Source organism: Carassius carassius, chromosome 19 (assembly GCF_963082965.1).
Source record: "Carassius carassius chromosome 19, fCarCar2.1, whole genome shotgun sequence".
Classification (NCBI taxonomy): Eukaryota; Metazoa; Chordata; class Actinopteri; order Cypriniformes; family Cyprinidae; genus Carassius; species Carassius carassius.
Window position 1 is genome coordinate 20149016 of NC_081773.1, and position 16312 is coordinate 20165327.

General features: G+C 35.8%; 1 protein-coding gene across 3 annotated transcripts in view; it reads left to right on the plus strand.

Moving 5' to 3' along the window:
- The window catches only part of vangl1 (VANGL planar cell polarity protein 1), a 32003-nt gene extending 16892 nt beyond the window's left edge, over positions 1 to 15111 (plus strand). For all 3 annotated transcript variants that reach the window (XM_059500195.1, XM_059500196.1, XM_059500197.1), the window contains exons 4-9: positions 6359 to 6793; positions 7502 to 7677; positions 8758 to 8891; positions 13420 to 13555; positions 13684 to 13918; positions 14346 to 15111. In XM_059500195.1, coding sequence (XP_059356178.1) covers positions 6359 to 6793; positions 7502 to 7677; positions 8758 to 8891; positions 13420 to 13555; positions 13684 to 13918; positions 14346 to 14606 — 1377 coding nt within the window. In that variant the 3' untranslated portion in view covers positions 14607 to 15111. The remainder of the gene's footprint in view (positions 1 to 6358; positions 6794 to 7501; positions 7678 to 8757; positions 8892 to 13419; positions 13556 to 13683; positions 13919 to 14345) is intronic.
- The last annotated feature ends 1201 nt before the right edge of the window (positions 15112 to 16312 follow it).

Below are 16312 nucleotides of genomic sequence, written 5' to 3' on the forward strand. Positions count from 1 at the left end.
GACAGATTAAAGCAAAGAACCTCAAAGAAAAGAAGTCATTTACAGCTTAACTAATGAATATTATTCATGTATATAGTCCTTTATCAAAATCACAAGCTTCACATTTGTGTTTTTTTAAGCCTCCAGACTGCTTGCCTGCTAGCACTACATTGTAAAAAGCAAGTCCCAGATGTGGTTCATGCTGTTTCACACCGCATGCATAAACAGCACACAAGCGGTGCTGCAGCTTAACTGCCAAAGCAGGCTCACATTGTGCTTTCACACTAACTGTATTTCTGCTGCATAAAAGAGCTTCAGCTTTTTACTGAAACTAAAGGGATTTTTGGTTAACCACAATTGGTATTAGGTGTGTGTAATTGAGAATTACAGTATGTGATTATGAGCCTGGTGGATCACATTTACATTCAAATAGTAATTTATATTCAATTGAACCCAATTCTATAAACTTCTTTAAATTATTTGGATTGACTCTGATTTACTGATTTGCGGTGTTCGGGTGTCTGTCAGTGTTTAAACATAATGAAGGCAGATAGATGTATTTTTGTGAAATGTCAAGTAGATGACTCTGTTATTTTGTGTTTCTTTATAAAAGCCAATAATGTAAAATGTGTTAATAAAATGCGTTATATTGTTTTTAATGTATTTTTGCTGCACTCTTAGAGCACTTAGAAGTGGAAAAATAGGCTCAGAAGTGAAACTCTATGGGCAAAATAAATGATTGCTGCTATGAACCCAGTGTGAAACAGGCCTTATATATGTGTGTGTATATATATATATATATATATATATATATATATATATGTGATGTTGGTTATCATTGGTTATATTCTGGCATATAGCTGCATTTGAGTTATATAAAACACATATTTAAAGGAAACAGTCAGGTCACAGGAAAGGTGAGATGACTGTGCTGGAATATTATCAGAGAGACAATGAAAAAGGTAATGACAGAATATGAGGGTAAAGTGTGTGTGTGTGTGTGTGTGTGTGTGTGTGTGTGTGTGTGTGTGTGTGTGTGTGTGTGTGTTTAAGAAGGGGGTGTGTTTAAGGATGGGGTTTTGTGGTATAGGCAGATATGGAAAATAGGAGTGACATACATCTCAGTATGAACGGACGCTGCTTTGTACTTCCTACTGGGTCTCAGTTATTCTGACCTACTTGGCTCTCCCTCAGGGGCAAAAGGCACACAAAGTTTTTATAGGTCCTCATGTCTGTCTACATTCAGTTGTGCAAGTGTGTGTCTGAGTGTGTGTGTTTAAATACTGTACATTTCTGCTTGAAAATACTTTGGAAGAATTCTGATTGATTAGATCTAGTTAAGGATTTTAGTGCATTATATTTTATAAATTAATACTGAATAAATTGATATTCAAAGCACAGTTCAAAAGTTATGCTGTTTATATATATATATATATATATATTTCTAGTCAGCAACTTTATATCTGTCAATAACCCTGGGGAAAAAAATTATCATGGTTTCCACAAAAAGCAGCATAAACCTTAAAAAAAAATGACAATAATAAGAAGCATTATTAACTGAGCATCAATGATAATTCATAATAACTGAGCAGCAAATTAGCATATTACAAATGTTTTCTGAAAAATCGTGTGATGGTGAAGACTTGAGTAAGGGTTTCTGAAAATTCAACTTTGCCTTCAAAGGAATTAAATACATTTTTAGACCACAGTTATTTACAATTTTTATATTTTTCACAAAATTTATGTATTTTTGATCAAATAAATGATCGAACTGATGAGCCTAAGAGACTTCTTTCAAAACATTAAATCAAATATTACTGACCTCAAACTTTTAAACCGTAGTGTATATGAATAAATAAATAAATGAATCTCCCATCTTCATATGCCAATACCAATATTTCATATTCTTTGAACCGGTTTCATCTTTGCATAGATCATTTGAATTAAAATGGCAGATGTCTAATTTATGAAGGTGTGAATATACACTGGTATATTTGGTTAAAAATATCATATAGTAAATTGAGGAAAGCCCCTGGCACCGCTAAAAGGTTAATGCCATGCCCTTGAACGGCTGTCAGGTCTATTCTTCCCTGAGTCATTTCATCATGTTGGCTCTGATCTTCTTTCGTCTTCCTGTCATTCAGTCCGGGCCTCTGGAATGTTTTCTCCAGTGAGGAAACTTTAGACGTTAGTGAACAGAATGACTTGGAATAGCAAACATGTTACTTGCTAAAGGGTCTATATTTATGTTTGCTAGTTGTGCCCTTGTTTGAGTGTGTCTTACTTGCTAAAGTCAATTTTATTTATAAAACATAGCTCTGGCTTTGTAATTTGATTGGCTGAATTTCAAAGGCTGCATAGATTTATCCATTGTTTTGGTCTTTAAGCCTTTTCAGTATTTTTCAGGCACATGATGATGTTGTCTGATAATATAATACCTCCACAGAGTGCTGCTATGATGATGTATCTTTGTAGGTCAGTTCTGAAGTTAAATAATAAAAAGAAAAATTATAATAATAATAATAATTGGATTGTTCCATTGGCTATTGGAGTATTGCAAAAATAAGTTCTGTGACGATGTTTATGATTCTTACACATTTTGTTCATCATGATAATGTTAAAATATGAACACAATTTTTAAATAATCGCCAGAAAAAAAAGATAAATGTAAGCTTAAACTATATACAAACTACACCACAGTCCCATGATTTGAACATCACCAACATTTAGCTTCTGACAATTCTTTCAGTCTTAACATTTTTTTAAGAATTTTCCCTAAGAGACTGAGTTAGAATAGTTTCCAAAAGAGTGATTGTAAACAAAATGAGGCTGTAAAATCAGAGTATTAGATAAACTAACCTGTTTGTCCATGACAACCTCTGTAGTCTCATTTAACCACTTAAGTGACTAAGGTCTAAGTAATCGTTTTTAAAAAGCGCAAGTGGGTATTACTGAGGTATTTTATACAATAAAACATGAAAATGTCTTTAGCTTGTGCTAATCACAGACCTCATTTCATGCATTTTACAATAAACTCACTCAAGAAAAAACAACAACATAGACTTCAGCACTCAACGTCATCACCAATGACAGATGTCTATTTTAGTTCCTCCCCTTCCCCCCAACTTACTCGCTTTGATTTATCTCGCTTCTCACAGAAGTTAATAGCCCAGAGTCATAATGAGATATGTAATCCTTATCTAATGCAGCTTCTAACTTTTCAAAGGCAGCCTCTGTTAAAAGGAATGTCAGTGGTTCAATACAAATTAATTCGAAATCAAGTTAGACCATGTTAAAAGCTGTCAGATACTACGGAATATTATTTTAAATCATTGTGCTATTAGTCATGTCTGTAATTCATGTCCATATTCATTATGTTCATTTTCATTTGGAGTTGTGAACATGAGAAACACATCTATGCAGGTTTATTTAGGAAAAAACAAGTGGAATAGGACGGAGGGTGGAGAAGAGAGAGATGTAGGAGTTTCTCACACTTGTTTACCACTCCCTGGCTTCCTGCTTTTCTTTCTGTGGTACAGCTCAGACTCTGGCTCTGTGGGAGGGAAATGGGCTGTACTCGAGTCAAGCAGAACACTAACACACATGCAAACACACACTATTAGCTGTGCTGTGTGCTTCTTTTGTCTCTCTCAGTGGGGGAAGCACATTCAGCAGTGTGGGACTGGGATCAGACCGCAGTGCTGAAAAATAGTCTGCCCTCTGGTCATAAAGAATCAGCTCATAATAGGGATGGGACGATAACCGGTTTTATTGATAACCGTGATAAAATGTGCTGAAGGTTAGTAATATCGTTTAAAAATGAATTATCATTAAAACCGTGTTTGATTATCGCGGTTTTAATAACTCACTATTAAAGTGAAGTGACATTCAGCCAAGTATGGTGACCCACACTCAGAATTTGTGCTCTGCATTTAACCCATCCGAAATGCACACACACAGAGCAGTGAACACACACACACACTGTGAGCACACACCCAGAGCAGTGGGCAGCCATTTATGCTGCGGCGCCCGGGGAGCAGTTGGGGGTTCGATGCCTTGCTCAAGGGCACCTAAGTCGTGGTATTGAAGGTATTGAAGGTGGAGAGAGAACTGTACATGCACTCCCCCCACCCACAATTCCTGCCGGCCCAGGACTCGAACTCACAACCTTTCGATTGGGAGTCCGACTCTCTAACCATTAGGCCACGACTTCCCTTTGGACTTTGGACTTTAAATCATGTCCAGCCAGCAACAATCTGACGCAAGCGCAGCGCACAATGTTTTTTTTCGAGAAGGAATGGCGAAAGTCAGTGACTTTTCTATGCTTTTCTATGCTTCTACACTTTTCATTGTAAGGAAGGAAATGCCACAGAATTTAATCTTTCTTTAAATTAAGTGCATAGAGTTGCTTGTTTTATTAGTTGTTTGTTGATTATTAAATATAAAACTTGCTGAAATGTTTTCAGTGTGAGCATCAACTATTTTTGAACACTTTTATCTCGTTTCAACAAAACCGTGATAATATTGATAATCGTGATAATTTTAGTCACTATAATCGTGATATTAAATTGTCATACCGTCCCATCCCTAGCTCATAAGAGTTATTAAATTAACAAAGGCCTCGTTTAAAATAAGAATCTTTATGGAAATATTCTGCAGTAAAATAAAATAAACTTTTAAAATATAATATTGTTGTTCTTAGGTTAAAGAGTAATTAAAGAAAAGTCTGTTATCATTTATTTACCTATTGTAACGTCTATTTGAGCCCAGTCTCAGGAAAATGCGTCTCAATATCACAAGTTTTTTTGTGTGTTTTGCATGCTGTTTATATGCAGGAACTGACTTTAGTGTGCATACGAGATGCACGTGGCATGCAAATAAAATACAGTTTTTGCGAGCTTATGATATGCACTTTGTTGGCATGCATATGAAACAGATTCTGGCATACATATAATACGCACCTACCCCACACCCCTAAACCTAACCATTGGGATAATTTCAGTCAAATCTAACAGTTTGTAAAGTACAGTTCAGCCTGGCTTGCTGTGTGAACCTTTGCAGCTGTGAGACTGTTATTGAAGGATGAAATCCGCTTATAGTCATTATCATTTTTAGTTGAATATTTTATTTCAAATTTGGAAAGCCATTCATTTCAATCAAGTTGTTTTTGAAGTCTGAAAGGTATAGTAGCAAAAACAGTATAATTTCAAGGGTCAAAAGGAGGTGGAAAATGGTCAAGTAAAACTATACATTTACGTGATTTAAAAAAATGAAGAGATATGACCATTTTAACTGTAGTTTGAGGTAGCTGTGTTAGACTTTAGTGCTCAAAAATGTGAGTGTAAATGTGTTTATTGCATATATTGATTACAGCAGTATTTTACACTAGTAGTTGAATCTGGTTCCAGCAAAACACTTTTGGTGGTTAATCCTTTGAATTCATCTGATGGGCTTCTCTAAAAAAAGTTCATGTGCATCTGTGTTTGTGTTTCCACCAACTTTTACAACACGCTTTGCTTCTTTAACCTTTTCCATCTGCCATTTCCTCACTTCTGATGATGACCCCTAAAGTTATTTTTGGCACAAGGGTTGGCACAAACTCTAAACTGTGTAATAGAAAGGGAAATTCATTTACTTTTTTGAGCTGAAACCATCAGACAATATACTCACATTGAATCTTTGTCACTATTCTTACACCTACTAATAATCCCTTTTCTTTTGTCACATACAGCTTATGCTTATCCTATATTGTATTTGTTAGTAATTTCTTTGGCCATGGTTCTTTGAATCTAACAATACCAGGTTATGCAAGGTCTGCCATATAGCAGAGTTGCAGCAGTGTTGTTCCTAAACTCATTGAATTGAGCTTAAATATAGTCTGTTTTGCTCAGTAATTGCTGCATGCAGCTGTATTTTATGTCTGTTATTGTTATAATACTATAATACGATAATACTAATGCTGTCATTTACATTTGAAAACTTCCCAATTCAGATTATATTCACTAAACTACATTACCATACAAAATACAGCTTCTATTCATACAAATAGATGCATAAATAAACAAACAAGCCCAATAATAAATATATATATAGTTGCAGATTAATTATCATCCTTAGTCCATGGAATTCTAATCTGCACTGCATTTCACATTCGACTGGCATTCACTCAGACGTCCTGCTGTTAGAAAAGTTCTCGTTTGTTGTTAGTCCGTCTAACAGGGATGGAAAAGTGGGCAAATCAAAAGCTATAAATGTGTCTTTTCCTGTATTATCGATCCTGAGTGCTGGGTTTGGGCGTCTGAGATAATGGGGCTTTTAGGAGTATGTTGAATTTTTTATGTGCATGATATATTGCTGATCCCTTCCCACCTCTTGACAGGATGACAACTGGGGCGAAACCACCACAGCGGTCACTGGAACTTCAGACCACAGCTTGTCTCAAGAGGATTTGGCTGGCTTTGGGAAGGAGACGGAAGGTCCAGTAGAGAAATTGAACTGTGTACGCTTCCTGCCTTTGGCCCTCACCCTTGTCCTGGGCCTGCTGGTTCTGATCACCCCCCTGTCCTTCCTGGTGCTGCCCCAGCTGATGTGGCCGGAGCGCCTGCAGGCTTGTGGTACTGCCTGTGAGGGCCTGTTTCTTTCACTGGCATTCAAGCTCCTCATTCTTTTGCTGGCTGGTTGGGCACTGCTTGTGCGACCGGCGCGGGCCTCCCTTCCCCGGATAGCAGTGTTCCGCGCCCTGCTGGGGTTGCTCACGCTCCTCCTTCTACTCTCCTATTGGCTGTTCTTTGGAGTGCGCATCTTGGACTCGCAGGTATGGGCAAATGTGGGTAGTGACCATGGAGAGTCAATAGAAACATGGTGAGATGTGGAACTGTGGTTGTGTGAATTCAGTTTTTATAAAACGGATAGTTTCAGCTGTTGATGAGCCATGTTAAAAGCCATATTGAATGAATACAGATATGCACACCTTTGAACGTGGATCATTATGTTTTAGATGTAACTGGCACTGAAACTACTCACTTCACTTATACTATAACCTACAATTAGACTAAGAACTTAATTTAACTTAAATGAATGTTTTCTATTTTAATATATTTAGAATATCATTTATTCCTGCATGTGATTGTAAAGCTGGGTTTTCAGAAGTGACTAATCCTGTCTTCAGTGTCACACGATCCTTCAGAAATCATTCTGATGTGCTGATTTGGTGCTCAAGAAACATTTCTTCTTATTATCAATTTGAAAATAAATTTTTTTCCAGGATTCTTTGATAAAGCAAAAGTAAAAATTAACAGCTTTTATTTCAAATAGACATCTTTTGTAATGTGCCTTTAATGCCACCTTTTATCATTTTAAAGCATCCTTGTTGAAAAGTAATAATTGAATATATTATTATATTATTTTATAACACTGAAACTAAAGATAAAACATAATGTCTTTTCTTTGAAGAAAATCACTGAATTTAGTACAGGTCATTTTGATTCCATTTGCGTACTGCTTTACCATATGTGCTTGACAGGATGAGAACTACCAAGGCATAGTGCAGTTTGCCGTATCATTGGTGGATGCTCTGCTGTTCATCCATTACCTGGCAGTGGTTCTGCTGGAGATCCGACATCTGCAGCCCTGCTTTTCTCTCTGTGTCGTGCGCTCCACCGATGGAGAGACTCACCACTATAACCTGGGACAGCTCAGGTGCCAGCTGAAAACAATGACCAAACTTTGATTAAAATGACTATAATATGCTGTTTAACGGTCTGTTGCACGCTCTTTAGTAAAAAATACAAAAAAAGTAAAAAGAAAGAGAAAGTCACTTCAAATTAAAGGTTCAAACTAATACTAAAACGTTGTACAGAACCTGAATGTTTTACATTAGAGAATTTCTATAGAAAACCAGTTATTTACTGATGTGTTCAAGAATTTAGATACCAGTAAGGAACCAGCCTGAGGAACTTTTTAGAGAATAGATAAACATATACACTACAGTGACATTTTTTTATTATTAGAATCGGGTTCTTCATTGAAACATAAGAATCATTGTACATCCTTTATTTTAACACTGTTTTAAACATCAAATATGCAAACCAACTATATATATTAACACAGAAATATTTTTAGAACATTAAAGGTCTCTGTAATTGCACTGATTATATGGCTGAGCTGCTTTCTGACTGAGATATTATATGTACTTGTCTGTGTACACAGAACTGTGTGTGTGTGTGTGTGTGTGTGTGTGTGTGTGTGTGTGTGTGTGTGTGTGTGTGTGTGTGTGTGTGTGTCTGTGTGTCTGTCTGTCTGTCTGTCTGTGTGTGTGTGTGTGTGTGTGTGTGTGTGTGTGTCTGTGTGTCTGTCTGTCTGTCTGTGTATGTGTGTGTGTGTGTGTGTGTGTGCACTGTTTAATGCATTAATAATGTGTTGAGGATGGGCCAAGGGAAAAAGGTTCATTAATCAATCCATTACAGACACTCCCTACTTTGCCCTGCGTTACTTCCCCTCTCCCTTCCTCTCTCCTGTCCATCGCTTTCCTTTGTTCTTGCTCCCATTGTTTCACTGGCTGAACATTTTTGATCCAGTGCTGCTACAGAATCAAGTGACAGTGCACACACACACACACAAAGCAGAATGAAAAATATTATTATCTGACATCCAATGACTCTGTCTAATGAAATACGTGATGGGATTGTGTGTTCCTGTGTTTTAATATTACAAGGTTTCTTTTTTTTTTTTTATATATATATAATGTTGATCGGTCTGTCTCTCTTTCTCTCTCTGTAGCATTCAGCGGGCAGCCCTTGTAATTCTTGAACACTATTATAAGGATTTCTCTGTCCACAACCCTGCCCTTCTAACAGCTGCAAAGTCAAGGGCAGCTAAACATCTGGCTGGGCTAAAAGTCTATAATGTAGATGGTGAGTTTAATCTGTGTAAAATCACTGTTTTCTGACCTGACTCTTATTGTTCTATTGACAAAGACATTCTGAAGTCATATTGGAATCCTCTAAAGGCATCAAAATTGAAATTTCCTTAATACTGTAGGTATATCAAATGTTTCTCCTAGAAAGAAATGAAAGCCTACATCTCCTGCTTCACAGATTATTGTCCTGAGAAAAAGTAATTCAACATGTCTCTTCTAGAGTTTTAGAAAAGATCAGTGTCACAAACTGCCAATCAAATGTCAGAGATTTCAACATGAATCTTTCTCAGCATGTTCTTCCAATATCAGTTCATCTGAGAAATGTTATACATGTTAAATGTAAACCCTTATAATTGGTAAACATGACAAGAGGTTTTTACGCATTTCATTTAAAATGTAATTTTAAAGCGTGCATTGAATCACAATACATTCATTGTTGGGTTTACTCACTTCTGTTAATGGAATACCAAAATTCATGCAAAAACGAACATTCACTAGACATTTACTAACCCTCAAGGCATCTAAGATATACATGAATTAGTTTCTTTATCAGTCAGATTTTGACAAAAATTTGCATTACATCACTTGCTTATGAATGGATCCTCTGCAGCGAATGGGTGCCGTCAGAATGTCCAAACAGCTGATGGAGACATTACAATATTCTACAAGTAATCCACATGATTTTAGTCCATCACTTAGCATCTTGTAAAGTGAAAAGCTTTGTGTTTGTTAAAAAAATATATATATATAATAATAATAATAAATCATCAATGTGTTTTAACTTTAAACAGTCGATTCTGGCCAAAATTTGGTTTAATTTATAATGATGCTTCCTCAAGTCAAACCTCCATTACATTGTTGTCCTCTCACAAAATCAACTGACATTTGTTTTGAACAGTTTTACAGTGTTTTCACTTGTCGAAGGTGCTTTATCTGTGCATATTTCTCTCCTGATTCAGACGAGGTGACTTTTTCACTAGAGAAGGCAGTATGGATAGAGTTGTATTTTAGCCAGTTGAATTAGTTTGAAGTTAAAAAGATCTTAATGACAGATTTGTTTATTACAAACAGGCAGGTTTTTGCTGCAAAAGATGTTAATTGATCGACTGTAGTCAAGGATTATTGTGATGTTTTACCAGGTGTTTAGACTCTCGTTCTGATGGCACCCATTCACAGCAGTGAATCCATTGGTGAGCAAGTTATGAAATGCTACATTTCTCCAAATCTGGTATGATAAAGAAACAAACTCATCTACATCTTGGGTGGCTGGGGCTGAGTAAATTTTAAACAAATTTGGTTTTTTGGGTGAACTATACCTTTAATCTTTGTATATTAATATGTATAACAGTTTACATAGAGTAGAGAGCATTATATCTAATTTTTATTAATATATTTCAAGTAAATTCTTTGTTTTGTATTTGACCAACCCCACACCATTTTTCCACTATATACAACCAATTGTTTTGTTTCTAATTGTATCCCTCATGAGGAATTTTAATAGAAACATCTGATATAAGTTGAGAAAGTTGATCTACAGTTGGTTAAATCAACTTAAAACATCAAGTCTCCACAGTGGTAAAGTAATATTATTCTGATTTTATTAAATGTGTGTAGACATACTAAATGCAGCTTTTACCTTTAATGCAGCAACTGTGTCAATCAGTTACCAACAACATCTAATAAATCTTCTGTAACAAATATTTTTGCAGAGTTTAAAGCCAAACTGAAAAGCTATCTATTCGATTGTAAGTTCATACTGCATTATACATTCAGAAATCCTTTCACAGAGACACTGAATTGTTAAGTGCTCCACATGTCTTGGTTATTTGCTTGTGCATGCAGTCATTGTACACTGTGCACAAGGACACAGACTCATCCAAAAAATGAATTGCATCAAGAAATCCTTCTACATGTCTTGACTACTTTGAAGAAGGCACTCATCTTTGCACTCACTATGCTCTAAATACCTGTCCAAAAAGTCAATAATTCTTCCTCACCCCAGATCTCCAAAACACTCTCCCTCTCTTCCTCTGTCTTTGTTTGATATTCATGATGTGCTGTCTCCAAAAGAAATGCACATACACCACGATGCAGAGATGCATACGTGGGATCAAGTTAACCCCTTAAGCACTCAAAACTTCCTTCATGCCTGTGGGTATTGAAGCAGGCCAGGAATGTGTGTTTGAGTGTGAGTGTGCACGTATATGAAAATCAGCAGAGTGTAGCTCTTTGTGCTTTGCACAGATTGTCAGAGTATTAATAATGCATCACTGAAAAAAAAACCATCTCTTTTTTTCCAGGTTTCAAAGTGCTCTGAAATAGTATACACTTAACTACATGTTTTTTTCTGTGTGTTAAATTAGTTTAATATCTTGTCTCTTTTAATTATTTTCCTTATTTTATGTGTATATATGTTAAATACAAATAACAAGTGAGTAAAGGTTGGTTTCAAGATTCGCTGGTCCATTTTTAGTATATGTGATTTCTGGAGGTGATTCAGTGAGCTATAGAAGAGATCACAAAGCTGCCCTGCTACCACCAAGGAAAGTCATGCTGCCCTTGTCATGCATTATTAATTATAACTGTGACCTGAATATGGATAAATATGCATAAATAAATCTATTCACCGCATTACTATGCTAATATGCATTACGTGTGATCATCATGGCCCCATTCAACATTAAAATGTGCTTGGCTGCCAGTGATCTTTTTTGCAGTAAATGTAACATACTGTTCAAAAGTTTAGGGTTTGGTAAGATTTTTTTAATCATTTTTAAAAGAAGTCTCTAATGATCACCAAGGCTGCATTCATTTGATAAAAAATACGGTACTCTAAGGTCCACATGATTGGCCAAATGGAGGTATCCAATGGTGGATGAAGGTTTAATGCGTGTTTGGTTATTTCAGTGTGCAAAGTTATTAAATTGAGACTAAATTTAAATATAACTCCATTTTATTATGACCTTGCATTTGAGTTAGAAGGTCAATTACTGATCATCTATATGATTATTTATCTAGACATCTGATTATTCTATTTATTCTTTATATTATTGTACTCGTTCAATTGGGTGCTCATGTCTCTCAACACGCTTTGGTCGTTAGCTTATCTTACGGTCACATTCTTGTCAGTCTTGGTTATTAGACAGAGGTAACTATCTAATACTGTAGATGGCCGCTCTTATGCTTGCTCATTCTAAAAGTACTTTTAATTAGCCTCCATAGATTTGTACACACTTGAATAAAGCAACATTATTTCTAGTCAGAGATCACGACCACTACTATAGATGTAAGCCAACCAATATTACTTTCCCTAACAACAGTTTTGTTATGGTCATGCCATGGTTTCCCCATGTACACTAAACTAGAAAAATATAATAAACAGAGGTTAGGCTCACCCTATTTAGGTTGGTCAAACAACATCCAGTTGACCGAAAAGGAAATTCCCATAAGCCCTTACAATCTAAGTACATTTGAACTAATACTAAATGTTAACCAGATCTCTAAAGATACAGTTGGTGTGCCCTATGCTCCATCTTAACTGAATTTTAGTCTGTTACTAACCTGATGCAGGAAATGCGTTAACAAGGATTCAGCATAATCTACTAGAGTCAATAATTACAGAGTAAAACAGAATAAATCAATTGTAACAATTTATTATTAGGTAAATGTGTATTATGCCAGTTACATAGCCAATACAAAGATATCAAATCAAAGAGTTGAAGATCCACACCTGACCTTTGTCTTATGTGGAGACAGATGTCTATATGTTAAAGCACTGTGTGTGTATTGTCCGTCTCAGAAGATAAAAGTGTCTGAGGTTCTGTTAATCTCACAGTAATGTGAAATATTACAATTTATAATAACTGCTTTTAATGTGAATATATTTTAAAATGTAATTTATTCCTGTGATGGCAAAGCTGAATTTACAGCAGCCATTACTCCAGTCATCAGTGTCACATGATCCTTCAGAAATCATTCTAATATGCTGATTTGGTGCTTAAGAAGCATTTCCTTACTATTACAAATGTTGAAAACCGTTGCTGCTTAATACTTTTGTGGAAACCATGATAATTATCCCACCAATAAAATTGGAGGGGATTCTTTAATGCATAGGAAGTTGAGAAGAACAGCATTTATTTGCAATATTAATCATTTGTAACATGAATGTCTTTACTGTCACCTTTGATCTACTAAATACATCATTGCAGAATAGAAGTATTATTTTCTTTCAAAGAAAAAACATCTTACCGAACCCAAACTCATGAACGGTAGAGTATATGACCTGTATGAGAGGAAATAACCGGACAATAAAATGACAATGTAAAAAAAATTAATGATAATAATTAATTATATTACTTATTAATCGTCATAATAATGACTGCTGAATTACACATTTGCATGATAATCTGCAATAAGATCATTTGTAATATAGAACAATTTCAAAGTGACTTTGTAGGGTTTTTTAATTATTATTATTAAATTGCATCTGTTCTGTCCCATAATGCTAATCTTTCTCTTTCCAGATGCTGGTAGCGATACTGCAACAGCTCAATCTCGGGCTAAAATAGCAGCTGCTGCCCGACAGAGAGACACCAGCCACAATGAGCTGTACTACGAGGAAGCAGAGCATGATAGAAGAGTCCGAAAGCGCAGAGCACGGTACGAGAAACTATAGAGGGGCATACTTTGTGAAACAAAAAGTTTGTGATACAGTGCATGCAATAGAATTGTGGTTTCAATGAAAACTACTGCACTGCAGCTTAATATGCAACATTTTCTCCTTCTAGGCTGGTGGTGGCAGTAGAGGAGGCATTCACACACGTTAGACGGCTGCAGGAGGAGGAGAAAAAGAAGCTGCCAGGAGATGAGATGGATCCACGTGAGGCAGCGCAGGCCATCTTTCCCTCCATGGCTCGAACACTGCAGAAATACCTGCGCACCACCCGTCAGCAGCACTGCCACAGCATGGACAGTATTCAGGCCCATCTTGCATTCTGCATTACAAACAACATGACTCCAAAGGTGAGACACTGTGTAGCATGAATCTCCTAATTAATAGATTTGATACTATCAAAAATGTCCTCAAAATTCAAGTCCATAATAGGAGAGAGACTCAAAAAATATTTTGGTGTAAAGTTAAATATTTGAATTGTATATTCAAACCCTATTACAAAAACCCATGGGAAATTATAGAAAGCACCCATGGTTAAAAAGACTTCTGGGTTTTGGCGTTTGTGGCTGGAACACTGTATAATGTCATCACTGACTGTGTGATTTTGTAAGCAGGTCTAAAAAGACAGTAGTGTCATTATTCAGCTCGAATTAAAAAAAAAAAATCAAATAAAAAATATTATAATAAATATTACATACAACTTCTAATCAAATGAACTTACTGTAGGATACTGACAGACATCAGTGAACAGATATGGGTGCTGTTATTCCCTCTTAGGCATTTCTGGAGAGCTATCTGATGGCTGGGCCCACACTGCGGTATACAAGAGAGTGCCGGCAGACCCAGCAGTGGACGCTGGTCAGCGAATCGTCGGTCAACAGTCCCCTCCGTCACGGCTCTGAATTCCAGCTCAAATCATCTGACTTCAGCTTAGTGGTCACCAGCAAAGCTATCCCTCACCTCAAACTCGGTGAGGAGTATGTCCACCCCAAATCTCACAAGTTTGTACTACAACTACAGTCTGAGACCTCCGTCTGATGGATTCGGTTGCTTTTGTCTGTTTGGTTTTCTACACTTGTAAATTTTGGACTAGTGCTATTTTGTTTGAAATTATTTTTTACTTTTTCACAGTTTATAAATGGCATTTTACATAATAGTTGTATTTTGATAAAATATTTGTTATTACCAAGAACAGAGATGGGGAAAAAAAGGAACAAAAATATATACATGTTCTGTATGTATCTGATTATTTAGTGCTGACTGGTGTGATTGTGCTGCTTGTCTGTATGTTTCTTTCTGCATAGAACAAATGCTAATTACAAATTGTGATAAGCATAAGACTGAGGCATCATTGGTAAAGTTTTTGCAAGTAGATATTGTTTAGGATATCTATGTTTGTAAGACATTTTTTTTTAAGACAGATTCTGTAAGATCTAGTAAGGTCACAAACATTGGTTAGAGAGTCAGATTTATCAATGCCATATACATAATAGTGGTATAATAGCAAAAACATACATTTTCAGCCTTTTGTTGTTATTTTTTTTTATTATATTGTGAAAAAAAACCTGCCTTTTTTGTGATTAATAAATTGTGATTTGTAGATTGCCCCTTTTTTGTGTGTGGTAATTAAATTGTGAATAAGGTATTTTAATGTTACATTTTTTTCAGTGTGTGTGCATCATAATTAAAGAATTATTAAAATTATATGTCCAATTGTATATTAAGAAGTAGCCTAATCATTTTAAATTAATTGCAAATTCTCTTTTTCTTGTATGCAAAACGTGGTTGTTTACGCGTGTTGTTAACTCAGTAGTAGAAGAGGTTCTCGCAATTCCACACTGTTTTACCATGCCTTAAAAACTGCTCCTGTACCCCACACGATACATATGGAAAACATAGGAACAATGGAATACAGTTTTTTAAGGGTTACTGGAATGGACAGAGCATTAGGACATTTAAATTTTGCAAATCACACATTTAACTAGCCAAACCAGAACCGGTTTGTCCATTTTGCAGCCCCCAACACAAAAACCTGGTACAGTATGAGTCATTGGGCTAAAATCTAATTACAACTAAATACCTAAACATACACAGCTTTAGCCTACATCAGAACATGTTGGAAATGTTTGTGTACATTTAACATCTCGTTACAATCCAGTGTTTACGAAAGAGTCGCAGTTAATTACGTTGTCATTTGGGTCAAGAAGTGTCTGCTAAATGCAATGTAATTACAACACACTAAAACGCATGTGAAGAAACTTCCCTTGGCCAGTACAACGCTGTTTTCACCACCTGGAGGCTTGTAGATGGCCAAGTCCTGCACCCAGCCACAGCAGAAAGCCTCGTAACTTTCTAAAGTCTTGTGGCTTTTAAACTCCAGCATTGTGTAGTAACCTACACCAAAAACAAGATAATTCACAATGTCCATATATGTGCGTGCATGTAAATGGGGAGTTTCAAATTAATACATTAAAGATAGAGCATCATTGAATGGTTTTAGCAGCCTTCTAATTTTTTTAATCATGGATGGATTTGATGTACTGTTCCGTCTCCTTACTAAAAGCAATAAAAGAAGGTTTTGAATTACTAAATTTGACTGTGAATATGATATTTCCCTAAAATGATCAATAGATTAACTAGGTATATTTCTTTCTGTTTTTTTACTCTTGTTATCATGAAAACCAAACAGTACATTTTTCCATAAAGAAAAATCATCAATAAGATTAACAGTAATGTATCGGGAC